Source organism: Chiroxiphia lanceolata, chromosome 9 (assembly GCF_009829145.1).
Source record: "Chiroxiphia lanceolata isolate bChiLan1 chromosome 9, bChiLan1.pri, whole genome shotgun sequence".
NCBI classification, from domain to species: domain Eukaryota; kingdom Metazoa; phylum Chordata; class Aves; order Passeriformes; family Pipridae; genus Chiroxiphia; species Chiroxiphia lanceolata.
The window spans coordinates 20,023,238-20,043,582 of NC_045645.1; the positions used below are offsets into that span (position 1 = coordinate 20,023,238).

At 34.9% G+C, this 20,345-nt stretch overlaps 1 protein-coding gene across 1 annotated transcript in view; it reads right to left on the reverse strand.

Moving 5' to 3' along the window:
• Window positions 1–20,345, reverse strand: part of COL11A1 (collagen type XI alpha 1 chain) — a 134,178-nt gene that overhangs the window by 95,803 nt on the left and 18,030 nt on the right. The window contains 3 exon segments of the mRNA XM_032696726.1: window positions 1,617–1,745; window positions 14,662–14,824; window positions 17,218–17,431. Of these exon segments, the coding sequence (XP_032552617.1) occupies window positions 1,617–1,745; window positions 14,662–14,824; window positions 17,218–17,431 (506 nt within the window).

Sequence of the window (20,345 nt, forward strand, 5' to 3'; positions counted from 1 at the left end):
CAGGCAACACTTTTTTGTGCAGTGACAACTGCTGAGTCGTAAGTCTGTACTTGACAAGTTACAGAGATGCATGTGGCTATTCACAAGCAAGAACAAGGAAAGCTGATACATACTTCAATAAAAACATGCCTTGAAGATGGAAATAAATTATAATAAACAACAGAGTAAACTGTGTTGATATTACTATTTATCTACTGTTTTCTCATTTGCATGTTGAATGACAGTTCTGAAGAAGTGGGAACCAAACACAGAGGGATAGAAGCATTCTCTACGGGAAGGGTACTGACATCTATTCAAACCTGAACTGCTCCCCCAGAGCTTTGAGGTCTTCACACAGGAAAGAGAAAGAATCAGAGTACTAAGTCAAATAGCAGCAAACCCTGGGAAAGTTCCCAACCAAAATTTAAATTTTCTTTGAAATGCACTAATGACAAAAAAAAATTTTTTGCTTTTTGTTGGTTTGCATAAATTATCAACAACATGCTTTCAATCTGTTCTGTTTTGGAATATGGAGATCTAGGTAGCCAGGCACACAGATAAAGTCCTGTGGAGTCCCCACGAAGACATCAGGCTCCATACACTGTAAAGGAGTGTAAAGGCCTCTGCCTATGTGTGATTGACTTGACACATCTTGAACAACAACTCTGATGCAATGGATGTGGGAGGGAGTCCCTTTGAAATAAGTTCTGGGCCCTATGGGCCTCTGTCTCTTGCTGACATAATTTTCAGTCAGGTAGAATAAATAGTGACAACAAATAAAATTATCATGTACTTAGGAAACGTTCAGTCCTGAAATAGGCTCAAAGCATGCATCCAAGAACAATTCAGCAAGTTTTTAATGATCTCTTGAGCAATCAGTAGTAATAACCACTCAGATCACACATTGCTGACTGCATACTAGCTGTCCAGAGCCCAGTTTAATTACAACTAGCTACATTTTGCAAAAGCTTTTCACTTTACACTGTTTAATGCAAGTACTTAGAATCTGTGTACAGCAACACATACAACTGCTGATGCTCAGAGGTCTAGTCTGAGGAACTATCTTGACCTCAGTGAATTACTCAGTTCATGGCTGTTAGAACTGTCTACAGTGACAAACAGTTTCTATTAATACCTTTCATGTTTCTACTCTGTTTTGTCCCTGTTGGTTAACCTGCTAAGAGTGGAACTGTCTGAAATAATTTTGTGTGCACATGCTTTTGTGCACACAGCTCACTAAAACACATGGCATTTCTAACAGAAGATGTATACAATTGTAGAATATCCAAAGCTCCTTACAAACGTGGCATTGTTAATACTCTGCATCACTGAAATCATAAACATGCACAGAAGAGAAATAGATACAAGTAAACAAACTCATACTGCTATAATTTTTAAAAAGAATTACAGTTTAACTTCACTGAGAATGGTGGTTGTTCAAATACCACCGGTGTGAGAGGTTCCTTCAAATGCTTGACATAAATGAGTGGACAGCAAAAATGAATGCACTCCTGCAACCTGTTTCCTTCACTTCTAGAACAACGCATATCATTTATCTGGAAGTGCTCCTTTGCAACTTGTCTCCAGCACAACCGCTAACATGCAATAAATCTAGTAATACGTGACTGACTACTCACCTCATCAACTTGAGGATCTTGAGCCTGAGCAGCATTTGGCACTGGGGAATCACAGTCTGGGCTATAATGCTCACAGTAGTCAAATGCAGCTCTGGGATCAGCTATAATCAACAGCTGTTGGATCTCACCCTGCAGGAAAGCATATGCAGATTAAATAAGAAAAACAAAGATAGTCTACAATTCATCAGAGGTACAGAGTAAAAACTAGGCACATAATACTTAGTTGTTACCATCTGTGGTTATAAATATCATACTTAATTTCTGCTGCTATTATGGAAAACATCTTAAACATTGTTCACATGGAAAACCAATGTAAATTAATGTGGAATGGACTAGGTGCAAAATTCTGGCTTAAAATGATGTCTGGTGGGAAGGTGTAACTCCTGCTCTGTCATTTTCCTGCTGTTTGTTTACTTCTTTACTGGAAACCAGTCTAAATTCCTAAGATTTAATTCAGGGAACTTCCTATTACCAGCATGCAGCTCAGCATGCAAGTGATCAACAGTATAATTCTGAGAGTTTGCATCACATCGGTACTCTCAAAGAAGGAGACAATAAAATACAATAAAAAAGTCTGTACCAGAGACACAGTTATTGGAATAAAAAATAATTAAGTAAGCACTGTGAAAATACACACTGTAGAATGTGTTAAAAAAAACTTTTAACTGCTAACAAATGTTATTTTCGCCTCTATTGCCATGTATCATGCATAAAAACATCACAGTAAAGGGATCCACTATTCTGGATATAAAAAATGGCTCTGCTGAGATCCCCTGCAGAGACCTCGTATGTTTATCATTTTCCACAGAAAGCTGTCTGGTATCCAGTGTATTTCTTAACATAGTGGTACTATTTAAACAGTGTTAGGTAAATTCCTGCCAACATTTCCACTATAAATTTCCTCATCCAGGAGCTTCTTACGCTCTCATAAAAAATAAGCTTGTTGAAAATTGGCAGATGTTCTCGGTCAAAACCCATTAATTTTAATCTCTCACTATTTCCCCAGAAGGGGGGGAATTTTTAAGCTTTTATATACTTCTAATGTAATTTTATTTTGGTTTTACTCAAAATAGGGCCAAATTATTAAATTTGTTAGTACACCTGTAGCTGTTTTGTCTTTAAAGAGAAGATACCATAAGTGATGGAAATCTACAGCTGTGAAAACTCACAATTTTCTCAGTATTTCCAAAATTGCTTTACATCTATGATAACAGTAACCTTTAACAAATTAAGAAAACTGGAGAACATTTCAAAATAATAAAGAATAATGGTAACACTACTTCCTTTCAAAAAGAGAAAAAAAACAAAGAAATAAACACAGAAAGAAATTTCCACAAACTGACAAAAAAAAAAAAAAGAAAAAGAATCTACAATTTTCCTAGTTCTACAGTATTTTTACTACCTTTTTAATCATATAGTAGGAAATAGCTTCATAGCACATAATGGCTATATATTACAAGTCTGCTTTTTACAATATTCTCAACTCATTTTACTTTATAGAATCATGCATGTCTCAGGCTAACTTAGATTTGGAATATTTTTTTTTTAAGCTTCCAGAAATAAATGCAAATGCCGCAGTTTGTTTCTCTGACAGCAGATCTGGACTGTCTCTTTTCCTTAGCTCACTAACACTTGCTGATTTGGATATCTTCTTACAAAACCTGCTATGCATACGGAGAAATCCCTCTTTGATTTTTTACATGACTCCCTCAAGAGTCTGAGTGCTTTGAGAGGTTTCATACAGTCATTGTCAGCCTGGGCCACGCATCCCCCATCTCCAACAGAGTGTTTCCAAAGTGGTCGCCCTTCCTCTTTCACCAGTCAAATTAAAATGAAGTGGAGGAAAAAATTAGAGAGAATTAACAACTGAAAGACAAAAGAGGTAACTCTTTTGAGCAGCCATTAGAGGTGGATGTGTAGAACCTCTGTCCTCACTCTGAGTTCAAGTCATTGTCTTGCTCTGTGCCCTGGAACATCCACAGCTTTCCGCGATGCCCATCAGATCATCACGTGTACACTGTGCCAACCAGTGCGAGCAATGCCCAAACGGCTCCTGGAACTACTGTTCAGTGTGACAGCCTAAGAGAGCCCGGGTCGGGGAATGTAGCCAGTACTCTGGAGCTGGCTTTGTGCTGATCTTGAATGCCATGGAATTTTGGCACTGGGCTTTGTTGGATTGTGTGTTTGCAAGAAGCACTCAGTATGCTGTTACCACTTGGCTTGGATGTCCCTAAATTGGTTAAAGCTGTTCCTGATCCATTGACTGTACTTCCCAGCCCCGCCTGTCTGCCTGTCATGGGTCCACATAGAGAGAGGCCCTCAGAAGTCTTGCACAGAATACATAAATTGCTACTGGCTATTCACGGGCGAGAATTTTACTGAGGAACCAATTGATTTTACATTTGGCAACCCAAATGTTAATTTCCCTCCTTTTCCTTCAACATCTGCTATAAAAATATTTCCAGTAAATTAACATTTTTCTTTTTCTATTTTTTTTGTTTTTATTTTTCTGTCTTTGCTAATTAAATGGCTTCTTTGAGATTTTTGTTCTGTGAAGTATTGGCAGTCCTCTTTCATTAGTCAGAGAAGAGCTTTCCTTTCAGATCAGGTCAATCATCTCAGCACATGAAATTCCACACTCATTATTGCAGATTTCATTATTGTGATTTAGTTATCATTCTAAGGTATTTGTTGGACAAATCTACACTCTTTCTCTCTGAAAATTTTCCATATAATGAATTCAGTCTTCACAAACACATTCTTTGATTTTAACTGCTTGACTTCATGAGACTAAAACAGAATTTTTTGAAGTTTTTTGCAAATAAACTACACATTATCTGGTCATATTTCATGACCTGGAGTAATAAATTAGGCATTTAATGATCTACCTGCACAAGTACTGAGAACTTTAAATAAATTATGGATAAATAGAGTCATGAATTATTAAGAGTTCCAATAGTTGCTCTCTAAAACAACACTGAGGTATCTAAACATATGCATATGTGCATGCAAGATAGGATGATGAAAGCAAGAGAGGGAGAGCAAAGGGAAGGAGACAGAACAGTTTAAAATGCACAAAGCATCCTTGAAGTATTCTGAAAAGTGCATAGAGAAAAAAAAGTATGAAAGGTAACTGTCTATATAGATTAGTTCTTTTTCCTTCTATGAACTTGTCATGACCATATCTGCTGGCAAAGACTGCTCAGGCAATTTCACAAAGTTGATAAATGATTTCTAGCATATTATAGAAGTAAAGGCTCTTATGTCTCTGCTGAGTCACTCTTCCACTATGCTTTGGCATCAAGAGCTGAGCGGGATGATAGTAGAAGGCAGAGGCAGAGAACTTGTGCTGAAGTATCAGGCAGATATACACAGCCATTTTTTCATATTGATACTTGTAATAATGTGAATACTTAACTTGCCCCTGAAAGTGCTAAAAGCCTATTTAGCCCTTAAGTAGAATAATTTGCTGCCTTGTAACATTGGGGTTTTTTATCCTGGATAACACTTACAAAGTGACACTTACAATCTGACATTTTAAAGTGTTTGTCAGATACTTAATGTTATTTGCATATTAGGGATGAGAAAGATGAGAGCTACATCTCTGCCTTAGTTGTCCAGAGGTGGAGGGGAACATCCAGCAAGGTAGCTAACATTAGGCATATAAGAACCACTTGAAAGCAAAGCATATCAATTTTAAGTCTTAATATTTAGTTTGGATCTTAAATTCGTTATTGAAATAGGCATTAAGTGGTTAAAGCCAACAAACAACTCACAAAGTTGAGTAATTCATCGCAATCTGGAATAAAATTGGCTAAAGTCTATGAACATTTTAATTCCTCTCTATTTTGGGGATGTGCTCATAATTAAAATCAGAGACTTTTGAATCAGCCCTCATGGTTATATGAAAAAATCTGCCGGAGACTATTAAAAGAAGTTATTTAGGTCTGAGGAAACGTTCACTTTGTTGCATGCAACAGCAAAGGCAGAGAATGAGGCTAGAGAGCTTCAAGGAGAATATGCTCAAACCAGCAGAACACCCGCTGAGTGGAACAACTGCACAGACATTCACACACATTAGCTGTTCTACAACAAGGAACTGCACAGCTAAAAAAGAGAAGTGTGTGGTGAATTCACACATTGAAAATTCCTCTGTGACTCTCACAGACATTCCACAGTGACATTCTGGATTAACAAGTTTATGTGCATGGACATTTCCAGGATTTGCTGAAAAACACAAAGCAGTGATGCACAAGGTGGGGCATCTGCACTGGAAACGCAGCCTCTTGATATGAAAACAGTTTGCAACGCTGAAAAAATACAGTGTTGAATAAGAAAAAAAAGGAAATTGAGACTCAATTTGCAGGAAAGCAGTAAACTAACAAATTCTCTTTCCAGTTTTGACTATGTCTTCATGTAATTATTGCTTTAGTTAGCCTTATGGTAATAATTGCTACATTTGATTCCAGGCTTTTGGAGCCTTTCTTAGATTCACAGCAGAAATAGGAAAAAGGAGAATCTCCAGTTAGATATGGTGTCAGATTTTCTCAATGACGTAAATCATTGAGGGCCTGAGTAGTAAGGAATGAATTTTTTTATCATTATAGCAATAAACGCTAATGGTTGCTTATTACTTTAATTGACTTCACAATATGTCCTAGATATTATCTGTCTTCTTCAAGCATTCCCTTTTCCTTCTAACTATGAAGTCTTATTAATGCTTTCTAAATATGGTACATTAGAGAAGTACAACCATAAAGTTTATAGTTTATAGTCTATTTATTACGTAAAAGTTTCTATCATCAAGAAAAGACATCTCTATTATCAGCTGCCACATTCTTAAAAAGGTAAAAGTATGAATTCTTACAAGGTTGTAAGGAAACTATATGAAGGAATCAGTGCTGAAATTAACGTTTTCTTCCAGTATGTAAAATTTTATGGTCTAGTTCCACAAGAAACTCAAACAGTTCAGAGACAGATTTTGGAGATATCTCTTTTACAAGAATCTTAATGAAACAATAACCCCGCCAGGTGAAAGTGATCTTTGTCCAGGAAATAGCAAGTAAGTGTTACTTGAGAAGTTCTGCAGGATTTCTCCACATAAACAAACTTCAAAAATTATTCAAAATTTTAAAAAAATAATTTTTAAGAACAAGTGATCTTGACAGTTGAACAACTAAGATGATACTTAACACTGTGACCAGAACTGAGTACCCAGTTGTAGTTGCAGTTTCTTATAGTAAAACAATGAGATTTTTGAAAAATACTTAATTAGGAGAAAGCTTCTTGACCTTTTTCCAGTTTGGAAAAAAAACCCCAAACTTGCAGCAATTCCTTAAATGTCTAATTTATATTAGAGGTTCAAAAAGACTTTCCACAACTAGAGTGGGAGGGTTAGTGTTAGCAAAATACCATCTTTCTGATTCATGATCTGGATAAAATGAATACCTCTTATTTACTTAGACATCTTTAGAATCTAATTATCCTTATAAGTAAATAGTGATAAAAGCAAAACAAGAGCAGTGCTAGGCGCTATATCAACTCAGAAGAACAAAATCAATATGTTTCATTTTCATGTTATGGCTAAAGCCTAAGAAGTACAAAGTGAATTTTTCAGTAAATGAGAAGAAATCCTAACCTGTGTATATGTGCCAACTTTCTCTAATTAGTTCTGTGACAGTACAGCTATGGACTCCAAAGAACAAAAGTCTAGACAGCATGAATATTATTACTATAGAACTTAGAAAAACCTGCTGCAGAATTCATTTAATCTTCCTGTAAAGATTTGAGGGATTGAGGAATTCCAAGGGCCTTTAATATAATATTCCATAACCAGGGCCCATTGCATAATATAGCTAGAGAAAGATATTTGGAGCCTGCCAGAGTGAAGCACTGTAAAAGCAATAAATGAAAGTGGAATTCTGTACAGGTCAAAGTTTCCATAGAAATCAATGTCTTCTTGATTTTTTGAAATACAATGCTGAAAGGAGTATAAATTCAGCTTGGTTAAGAAATAGTTTGAGATACCAATTATAATTTTTAACCTTCAAACCAGACCAAAGTCAACTGTGATTCTTGGCTGAGAGATTAGATTTTATTACAATGCCTATATAATAGCAAGTGTACATAGCACACATACACACATGTGACCAAGGACATCTTCCTTGCTTGATAAAAGATCTGCAAACCTCTTACATTTTCATGTATCTTTGAAACCTCATTTACAGGTTTAAATGTGTTTAAAACTGAAATGTATTACACACAATAATAAATGAGGTGATAATAAATCCTATCTGTTAAATTTGCTGGAGCTGATGCAACACACAGCATTTTTTGAGCCCAGGTTGTTAATTTAAATGTAATTGCATTTAATGTAATTACAAAAGTTTAGTTAAATGACCATTCCTTTGTTTCTTGGGAATACTCCTTGAAAATGAATTCTGATGAATTACCAGAGCTTTGCTTTCTTTTTCTGTCCCACTCCTGCTTTTAAAAATAAGGATGGGAAACTGGAATTATTTACTTTTTTTCCTTGAGCATAAGTTCGGAAATACTATAAAAAATTAATAAACACCAAATCACCATTTTTTGAGATAAAAAAACTAAAAAAAAACAACAAAAAACTCAAGCCAAATAGAGAACTTTTGCAAAAAATCCTGGGTTTTTTATTAGGTGTCTCTGAAATGGAAAAACTGTTTGCTTTGCTTTACTTTTTTTTTTTGCATGTTGATTTTCCTTTTACCTCTCAGTGCTGGAAGTTGGCTACTTCTCTGGTGTTGATATCTAAAAGGTTGATTCTAAATAGTTTTGCCTGGAACCTATTACATTTTTTGGTTTCTGTCCCATTTATGTTAAACATTACTTTTTAGTCTGATGGACACTAAACATTCAGTGGGTCAGTAGCAATTACTAAATGTGATGTATAATGGGAATCGTTTTGGCCGTGTCAACATGAGCTGGTCATGCAGCTCAACAGCAGTGTAGGAAAGAGAGGATACTGAGGACACCTCACTCACACCATCTGCCTTCAGGGGCATTTTGCTTTGAGCTGCCTTCTCTATTCTACAGTAGCTGTACAGCAAATTTGATCAGTCAGTAAAAGCTCTACCCATTCTGCTGCAGTTACCTTCTTAAGGGAGCATGCACACAGATGAATGGCCTTTCTGCACTTGCACTCTTGAACTTCCCATGCTTACAGCTACGTGAGGGATGGTTCCTCATCTGAAGGAATCTGCAGGTTAAATCATGTTGCTGTCAGGGCACTATCAGTCTGTCTTTGAGTGCTTGCTCAGGCGATTGGAAGGAATCCTATTCTGTACACAAGTGTATGAGTGTTTTTACATGAAAACAGATTAATGCCTAGTATCAAAATCTAAACCCTTTATTAACAAGTATTACTGTAAGGATTTAATCTCATAAACTCTGTGCTTTTAAAGATTTCATTGAGTTTTAATTGAGAGTCTTATACATCAGGTTTTGTCTTGTTATACTCATTTACAGCACAGTGCTTAAAAATTATTGCATTGGTATGACATGTGGAGTTCTGAAGACGAAAGAAGCCTATAGGAAAATATCTGCATAAAGACTCCGCTAGTTATTAATTTGTTATAAAATACTTATAAAAAACTGTTGTATTGTTCACACCAACAGCACTAAATGAGGAGTGACAAATCCTTAAAGCTGGCAAAGAATAAAAAGATCCCTATTATTTATCAAACATTTAAGCTACAAACATATTTCAATGGATACAATTCAAAATTCCTTTTCTAGGTGCCATGTACCAGAATCTCACTAATTTCTTTTTTTTTTTAAATGTTATTTAGGAATTTCTATTTTTTTCTAGTAAGTACTTACAAACCAGCCTTTCTTACATTATGTATTTGAAAACACAGAAGACATTAATTTCAAAAGACACAAGTAAAAGTTTGAGGAATGTTGTGACAGCCTTTCATAAACAAGCATTTACAGATTAGTCCCACTGATATCAAAAGATCCACTTCAGTGAGCAAGGGCTTAGCAGTGTAAATGAAGATCTCATAATTTGGCAGTTAATAATAATACAGTTTCTAGACAGCATAATTTTATTATTCTAAGACACAATCACAGTTCATAATTTGCTTCTCAAGCATTTATATGCACCTGATGCTTAAGGCTGGCTTGAATTCAGTATCTTGTTTTTAACATATACTGATGTCCATACTAACTGAGCACAATGTCATAAAATCTCGGATTAGCACTTATACTCAGGAATGAGCAGTAGGCAACTCCAAATTGGAATTTTCTCATATAAAACACACACTCCCACCCCTACTCCAGATCTGGAAAATACTTTTGATAAAATTTTTCTTGCTTTTAAAGCTAAATCAGATGATTTTTTCGACACCACTACTAAAAACATGCCTCTTTGCTTTAGTGCAGTAGGTAAAGTTACCAAAGAGTATTGTGTGTGTTGAATATACAAAATCAGCAAATTTGGTAGTAATTTATAATGCTCTTAAAACACCAATCAGCCCTTTCCTTCTTTCAGTGGTGACCTACCTGAACTCTGGACATCCATTATGCCTACTCACTCTAAAATTTTAGGTCATCATAGGAAAGTTACATCAAAGCAGTCATGTCCAACTGACTAGAACGCATGCATTTAAAATTTCCCAGTGTACTATAACATATTCTTGCTTTAGCAATAGCCAGACTACCAGAATCAGAACAAAGATGGGAGAACTACCTAGAAAATGGAGTTCAATATTAAGAACAAAAAAACAGAAAAGGAAATAGCCAAAAATTTAATTTCATTACATCTTGTTTTACAAATTTAAAAAAATGCAATTAGAAACAAAAAAGAATATTTGTTCCACAGTGATACAACATTGTTTTAAAGTCAGTGTGAAACATTCCTCACAGGAATAATATATGTTCTGAGGATTCTAAATGAATGGTCCATGCAAATATGTTCGAGCAATATGACTGAAAAAGCTATTGTTTTTTTAAAAAAGATACAATTGGGTTGTCAGGAGTTCAGAATGTCACATAATAATATCTGTTTCTGACTCGTGCACACAGAAGAATTCCCAGAGTTTTAGGTGCACTCTCTAAGGGAACAGGAACATATGATGTATCCAACTGTTCACAGCACTGTTCTGACAGGGTTGAACTCCGCTTTCAGTGGGAGTGAATTACCTTAGAGGTGCAACTGTTTTTTTTGCAGTTGTGTTACGCTGCATAAATTGGTTCAAGCCAAAAAGAAACACTGTCATATTCAACTGGTAGGTTTTTGAAGCCCAAGATTTCATTACAGTTATCTACAGCTTCATTATTTCCACTTTTTAAATTTCCATTCAGTTTGAGGAGTCTGAAGAGTGCTCCACTGCTCCTGTGATCAAATTATTATTACCCAAGATAAAACAGCCTTTATGATTCATGGATACAATATTAGTGCTTCTGACACTCAGAGCTGTGAATTCCAACAGGTATTTCTTTTTAGGCAATATATGACATACGAAAAGTCTATTGTACACAGTTTTAAGTCTTAAACAGTTAAATCTAATGTCATGGTTAAATAACTTAATTTCTGGAATTTCCTGCACACAGAATAAGACACATTGTGTTATGTGTTTCTTCAGTGCCTATTGTGGTCCCAAGATACAGCAGGGTTCATAACACAGAAATACTAACAAGAAGACCTGTGGAATCACCAAATATCACTCTGTGCTACCATGAATGAGAAAAATAGAATACTTAAAACTAGAAGACTCTCGAGCAGGAGGCGGGTTTCAGGAAACAGCACAATACTTTAGAAATTGTAGCAGCAGTAACTAAGGGATGGATAAAGCCTTGTTAATGAAAACAAAAAGAATGCTGTGTAGAGAGCAGAAAAACAGCAGACAAACTAAAAATGAACTAGATTATGTTTTGCTTGGCCAGACTTTGAAGGACAGAGGTCACTTGGCTTAGAGAAGCCTAGAGAAGAGGAGACTGATGGGAGACCTCCTTGCAGTCTACAGCTTTCTCACAAGGGGAAATAAAGGGGCAGGTACCAATCTCTTCTCTATGATGACCAGTGACAGGACCCAAGGAAACAGCAGGGGAGGTTTAGGTTGGATATTAGGAAAAGCTTCTTCACCCCGAGGGTAGTTGGGCACTGGAACAGTCTCCCCAGAGAAGTGGTCACAGAATCAAGCCTGACAGAGTTCAAAAGGCATTTGGACAATGCTCTCAGGCACACAGTGTGATTCTTGGGACTGTCCTGTGCAGGGCCAGGAGTTGAACTCGATGATCCTTGTGAGTCCCTTCCAACTCAGGATATTCTATGATTCTGTGATTCATTAAAAATGTATATGGCACAGCACTTGGTTTAAACTTTGAGGTACATTCTAATTTCAACAGGCAAATTTTTAGCTAAAGATTCAGATAACTGAACATTGGTATAAATGAATCCATGGTGGCTCTACAGTAAAAGAGAAAGAAGAAACTCATCCCAAAAGCAAAGATTGCAAGCTTCTAATTTAAATAAGACTTTGGACTAAATTTAAACCTCCAGCAATTACAAGAACAGCCTTACAAGATGGTAACTGATTTCTCTGAATAAAACAAGAGGAAAGAGTTGTACTCAGTTGAGCAAGAAAATCTAATCACTGAAGAAATTCAGAAATGTACAGTGATGTTAAAAAAGACTGAAATGCTGCTGTTCTCAGTACTGAATGTTAAGATTCAGCCTCTAAACTGACTACAGATAGCTGCACAATTTCTTTTTTGAGTCCAAATACATCTTTCTTCTTAGTGGGTCTCAGCTGGAATTGAAGCACTAACTTGTCAAGTCAGCGTAGAAGATTTCAGCAAAACATTTTGGCAGAGGATCACTACCACCACCTTCCTTTCTCATCCTTCCACATGTGACAAAAACCCTGAGAATTTTTACTCATTGCAGCATATTCTGTTAAAGTTATATTCTCATGTCCATGTTGACTTCAAGAAAAATGTAGGGTTATTTTTGAGTTTCTCCAATTAATCTGTTAATCCTGATTTTAAGTGCTAATTTTAATTTGCTAATTATGTCTTCATCCAACCTTACTGACTCTTCCAAAAAACAGTTGCATTCTACCACATCCCTCCTGTTCTCTTCTTCCTCTACAGGGATTGAAAGAGCAGAGGCAATTGCATATACAACTGAAAAAAGCAAGGATGGAGGAAACTATCACTGAGGAGGAACTGCTAGACTAGGAATTATTTTGCCTTAAAATAGTTATTCTTTGTCATGACTCAAATCAAAGTTTCATCTTTCTTTCTGAATGGCTAATAACCTTTGTGGCAAAAGAATGACATAGCAGGAAATTTTCAGAACTATAATTTTATTAACTCCTTAGTTAGCCTATACCTTTCTGTATTCCAATAGGCATGGGTTTAATCTCTTTTTAACATACTTTTGAATGATTTAATATTTAAAATTGTTTAAAATTTAAAGGACGGCTATAATATTGTAATAGTCAACATCTTCAGAAACTAAAGGCCCCTAGAATGTTTTTCATTATTAAATATGTTACTTAATGCAAATGATTAAAACAGATATCTCCCTTTATATGCACATATCATCAAAATTTATTTTCAAACAGCTATGTACAATCATTTCAGCACCTCTGAAACTTAAGACAGATGTTTTTATTCAGCAACTGCACTGAGTAAAAGAAACCAAACATCAATGTTCAGATATTGTGCACTTCCCTCTTTGAAAACTTTTAAAATGGTTACAAACTTTGCAAGAACAGCCAGGGCCTGTTGTCTTAGCTTCTGTTATAATCTAAAAATCACATGTAAAACACTAAAAAAGAATCAGTTTATCTAATTTTATTTTTTTCTGAATTGTTTTTACTATTGCATATTCACATTGCACACATTTTGACAATTTATTGTCAAACACACAATATTGTGGGACTTGGTTTCTGACCTCAGAAAAAAATAAAAATGAAAATAGAAAGTAATTCAGCCATGAAGAGACCAAAAATCCTTGTCACACCCCAGATAAAGCACCTGTGGAATTAATCTTAAAGTGGAAAATAATGTCCCTCAGATGTGCAAACTGTATTGGGGACTACAGGTGAATTAGGCTGCAAATACCAAACATATCGTACTGGTTGATCTATTGAATCATCACAGAAATTTCCATACTCAAAAAGCTCATGGTTAATCAGTGTCACAATGTTACACTCAAAATTCATATTTCCCTTCTTGATACCTATGCAGCTTCTCCAGCACATGTTCTGCTTAAAGCTAGGATTACAACAATGGACATTAATGGAGCACAGATGTTTTGTATATGAAGTAAGTTAACTACTGATCTGTATTTTCTTATTTTTCAGTTTTAATTTACATCTTACGGTTTTATAACAATATTGTAAAAGAAACTCAATAGTGTAGATCTAAAGAAGCTTCATTATTAGCCTGTAAAAATAATTGTTGACATAAGGATTCTACCTAGAAAGGCCTCATGATTGGCAGTCACATACTTCCTTAGAGGTATTTTATCCTTCCTATATGTACTTCTTGGCCACTAAATGATGGAAACATATATGTCCTTATTGCCAAAGTATGTTCCATTTACTGGAAAGAGTAATAAGTGGGATAAACACTATAACAGATTCATATTACACAGAAAACTTTCCAGGTCCTTCTGCCCTGCTCTCAAATATTCTCAGCATTCACAAATACCTGCAAATGTTTAAGAGAGACAGAAAGAAAATGATTCAGTATCATGCTACACAACTTTCCCAGACTAATTCTCCTAAATATCTCAGGTATCTCAATATTAGGTAGAAAGACAAAAAAAGCAAGACCCTTCCAGACACAATATAATCTAAAGGACAGAAAAATGAGTCAAATCTTCCAACAATAAACTTCCCTGTTTTACTTCTCTTTAATTTTAGCCTATCCTAACAGGTTCTATAAATCAAAGTTTCTATATTAGATCAGCTTTTGACCTAAAAAATTATTTTGGTTTAAGCACTTCACTCAACACAAAATCACTCAATATCATTTGTTCATTATTGATTTGTACCTCAAAAACTTCTTCATCCAGAATCCTGGTTCCAAAGACAGTGATGCCATTGGTGTCCACAACTGTTTTGTCACTTCTGTCAAGTGGTTTTGTAGTTTTTTTGGTGCAGTCAACAATCATTGTAACACTCTTTTTCTCCACACTAATAGCTACTCGATGCCACCTATTAAAAAAACCCAACACAAATGTATTGTAATTTATGTTTTTAAAACTAGGTCATTGTGTTCTTACCAAGTCAGATACAATTTTAAATGTCTCCATTTATTTCCTTTTTTCATACATGCACAAATGTGCACAAAGTTTTAAGTATTTCCTATATACATTCTGTCCCTTAACACAAACGAATCTGATCCATAGGTCACTGTGAATATCCTATGTAAGATAAGGTTCAAGCTGACCCTCTCTGCAGTTTTACTGAAAGAACATTAGCAAACTAAAATTATAAGTGTCTACATTTTATAGATTGACTGATCTGACAGCAGATTTTTTTTTTTACTCATGTGTTTGATTTTCCAAATTACTTAAGGAATTACTTGAGTAAATATAATTAACTCAGCAGCTTATTATTTATTATTTATATTTTAGTATTTGTTCTGTATAATAAACCACAAAAATTTTACCATGTTCCTTTGCTTATTTGAATGTATCCCATAGTTATAGAGATTTTTCAAATATGTACAGCAGTTCCAACATAGATGCTTTTCCAGATACATATACTTACAAATACCACCATTTCTGCAACATTAGCCTTGCATACATAATATTCACCAAAAAGTGAATGAAGTGATTCACAATACTGACAAGTGTCTGTGTTTTATTTTAAAAGACATTTGAGAATAAAGTTTTATATGATTTGCCCAACTCTACTGTATTCTTTATAAGACTTTATTAATAATCATGACAGACCACTTTAATTTAGTAAGCCTCTCTCAACTCAAAGATCTAAGAGCAAGAGCAGACCACTCTACAATCTAACATGGAGTAAACTGTTAAAGAATTTCTGAGAGACCAGGGCAAAAAGTTTCAAATTATGTCATGTTAGTGACTGGTAGGAGGAAGGCTGGAATCAAATTATTTTAGTTGGCTTTTTTGGCATTAAGGTTGCCTAAATCAGAGAGACAGCTTAGATCGTTACAAAGAGCTTCTGTGTATCAAAAGGAACACCTTGAAGCTAATGGAATCTGACTGCTAAAGAGTATCACTGAGCCAGAACTGTAATTCCATGTTTTCTCTGGAACGCGGTTAAACATTATCATTATAAAAGCAAACTGGTCATGCATCCTCAGGCACATTACACTGTTTACACTTTTTAAATATATCTCATTTTGAGATGAAGATTGTTGTCCTAGATCCTTCATAAAATAGCTGAGTCAGAAAAAGTTGTCAGCCTATCTTTTGAAAGCATGTAGAAGCTGAAAGCATGAAATCATGGCTCACTGTGGACAGGATTTACTCCAGTTGATTTAGAAGTTGTATAATCTCACTGCAGGAAATCGTACCAAACCAAGTTCATTTTTATTTCTTAGTTTTTGTCAGTTTCTCAACATTTTGGGGGAAATTCTGACATCTATGTAATATCTTTGTTATTTAGCAAAAGTCAATTAAAAAAAAGTTTGCTGCTTTGTTTTAACACTCCTTCTGCTAGGGAAATGCATCAATTTTAGGTTTTGTGGTGTAAATCCATTGTCTGGTAATACAAGGCCAAGAAGACAATTACTTTTTTTTCTTTTTTTTCTCCTTTATTGCTTTATAAATGTATTTCATTACAGTTCAGTTTTGGTCCTTCCTTACTGATTTGTTTTCTTTTGCTTTAGTAATATTCATTTCTGTGTATCTCTGAAGACTGTGGCTGCTCTTCCTGGACTGAAGTACAGTAAATAAAAAGTTTTTGAAAGAATGAATGTCCTTGTACAAGCACTGGAATGACATTCCCAGGGAATGATTGCTCACCTACACAGCTATCAAAAATTAACAACTGCCTTAATAATGCAGCTGGTGTTTGAGATTAATTCCTTTACCGGGGGTGCAGCGTAAGTCCTTGCAGCACTTCAGATTAATTGTCCAGATTCTTCTTCCCTGATTTCATTACACATATATATCTCAAACCATCTTAATTGATCTTTTGGCTTGGGATAGGAGAAATTCTATGTCATTTTGTCAACTTGTCTTCACTCTGCCTATCACCTTCAAATGGACCAGACAATTCTTCTAGTGGACTATTCCTTGAGATTTTTTGAAAACAGAGTTTCTTTCTATATTGCACAGGAAGAACCTTCATAGGTTTAGTTTTGGTGGGTTTAACTTTTATGACTATTTCCTCACTCTTCATTTATAGAAATGGCAAACAAGAAAGGTAGTTTGCTTTATTTGTAGCTCCATTTGAAGCTGGAACTGTATTCTGCTGCAAAGGTTCTCTGATTCTGTACCACAGTAGTCAAACTAGCTAGAAACCATGTTCCTGATTCATTTAAATATTTAAGAAAACATTTGTAAATACCATAAGCACCCACACAGTGGTCTGCAGCGTTGTTTCTCACTTTAAAATTTTACACTTACTTGCCATCAGCGATGTTGACTGTTCTGAAAAGTGGATAGTCTTCTGGGGCAGGTTTTCCATTTTGGTCTTCAAACAGGAATACAGGGGATCTACCAACTTCAACACCTACTTGCTGAATTCCTTGCTCATTGTAGATAGACAGAAGGAAAGACTGGATACCCTTTTTAGGTTTTACTGTCATTAATATTGAAAAATCTTCTGGAAAATCTCCACCTGTAAACAAAGTTATATATACAGCTATAAATCCAGAAAAGATGACACCATTCTTGAAAAGTTTACACTTTTTCCATAAGCATAGAGGATCTAGCATACAAACTATGGGGTTTTCTAATTCTCAAAAGTGAGTACATAAAAAATCATACTAAGAAGATTTTCTCTATCTTTTTTTTTCATTCTGGTCTCACTTTAATTCCTGAAAGATATACCTTAATGGTTCTTAAAAACAATTTGTAAACCATAAAATCGTAGAATAGTTTGGTTTGAAAGGGACCTTAAAACTCACCTAGTGCCAACCCCCACCATGGGCAGGGATGTCACATACCAGACCAGGTTGCTCAGGGCCCCATCCAGCCTGCCTTCAACACTTTCAGAGTTGGGGCTTCTCCAACTTCCCTGGGGCAACCTGTTCTAGTGCCTCACCATCCTCTGAGTAAGGAATTTCCTCCTAACATCTAATCCTACTCTCTCCTCTTGAAAACTGATTCTCCCTGTCCTATCACTACCTGTCTGTGTAAATAGCCCCTCACTCTCTTTTATAAGCCCCCTTTAAGTACTGGAAGGCCACAGTGAGGTCTCCCCAAAGCCTTCTCTTCTCCAGGCTGAACAACGCCAGCTCTCTCTCCTTTGTGGAGAGGTGCTCTAAATCTATTGTGAATTCCTGTAATAATACAATATATGAAAGAACCACAATAGTTTCACATTCATTATTTTTTCTATTCATCTTCTGTTTAGCAATCTTCTAATTTAAAAGTGTGCACTACAATTTCACTCAACATAATAAGCATCTGTGCTATAGCAAATACACTTCCAGGCACTTTAACAGCCCTTGATAACCACTTGTTTTAGTTTCTCTCTTACAACATATATTTGAGTCTTTCTAGCATTACATTATGCATAACACTGAAAAAATATTTAACTAGTTTTATTTAATGGGAGATTTAGGCAAAACCAAAGAACACCAATTTTCATTTATTCCCTGATGCTTTCGCTTTGAAATATAGACGATACATGAAATATTGTTCCCACCTTTACAACTAAAAATAAACAAAATGAAAAATGGATATCGGTTGTTTATAAAGGAAGTACTGAAATACTGCTCCCATTGAATCTTGTAAATCTGCATTTCACTTGATGTGAAACTCTATTAGGCTTAATAACAAACAAAGTGTAAGACTGAGATTCTAAAATTAATAATATTGGATCTGGATCCATGTGGCTTTAGGTACAATTTGACATACAAAAAATAGACAAGAATCTAATAATAACATTGGCAATGCAACTTTGTATATATATTGGATACAGTGGATAAACTGTTCTTAAAAATTTTAATATAATAGAGTAAGCTCTAATAAAATAACATGCTGCATTTTTGTAATTAATAAAAGTACATAAAACTTCATCAAACTCTGATTTAGGAATTTCTTCTTCCAATGGAGAAGATTTTTTCCAAGACAGGTATTGTGGAAAAAGTCTTTAAAGATTCTAGTGTATTCTGTGAAGACAAGTTTCTACTTTTTTAATTACAATATGAAAACAAAACACATAGAACTTTCCTTGCGCTTTAAATGATATATTACTCTTCTAAAACAGAAAACTTACACTTATTATATTGTCTGCTGCAATGACATTTTGTGTGGTTTTCATTGGTTTTTTACTTTTTTTATAGAAAGTTTTTGAAACACTCTAGTAATATAGGTTATGTTTATACGTCATTTTGATTTCTTATTTTGAAGGGATCAAAGCTTGATAAATATGAAACATTTCATTTACTCTGGTGAGTAAATGGTGGTAAAGGTTTCTCGTGACAAGGTAAAGCAGAATAAATTAAACTGTATGTTATACCTTTTAATGTCAGAGTAAATAGATGACAAAAAAATGGAAAAGAGAAGACAACTGTCAACAAAGGCCAAAGAAACTATTCAAGAAGCACTGAACACTTGACCATCTGCACTGTTAATCTGAAAGATATGTTGAAAATGCTTAAAGCAGGTGATACTAATTCAGCTTGTCTGGGCATGTGCTCTTCAAACTGATAAAATCCTATTGACATAAAACTGGGAGCTTTCTAAGAAAAGTGACTGAAAATGAGTCATGTGCCTAAGTTCAGTAGTTTCTGTCATCACTTCTATCACATAATATTCCCAAATGTTGAATCTACTTTGTGTAATTATAAGCCAATTTCTTTCAGAGTTTTGATTGAAAAAGTCAAAAAATAAATGACATTCTAACATGTAAAACTGAATGTATTCCTATGTATATACAGTTCATGGACGCACATCTGGAAGAGTTATCAAAGTCTTCTCAAGTGCTTTTAAATTTCTTATTTATTGAGATGGTTCTATTTGAACAACAACTAAAAATAACAATTGGAGGGAAACTATCTAGAAAAATCTTTGTATGCATCTGGGTTGTCATTCCTATATGCTTTTGTAAATGATAACTAAGAGCATGTAAACAAACTGTACAACTAAATGTAAGCAGTTATCATTACAATTATATACTGCCTTCCACCCAGTGCAATCAAAGCCTATTATATTTGGGGAATTTGGTAAATATTACTAAATTCATATTTTTAATAGATGGATATATTGCTGGATATATTTTGATTCCTGATGAGTTACAGGAGTCAGATGAAAGTAAGAATGGAATGCATTACAGCTTGTATTGTTAAGTTAAAATGATATTTCACCACTTGATCTTATCTTGGATATCTTCTACAGTCTTTCTACTGTTACAGAGCACTAAGAAAAAGGTACATGATCACTAAAATATCTTTAAGAATATTCTGAAAGAGGAAGATTTCTTGTGGTCAGGAGAGAGGATGCTTATTCCACAAGATTCAAAAGGCAGTAATTGCCATAATCACCTCCCAAAAATTGTTTCAATGTTTTTTTACTAATGTAAAGGA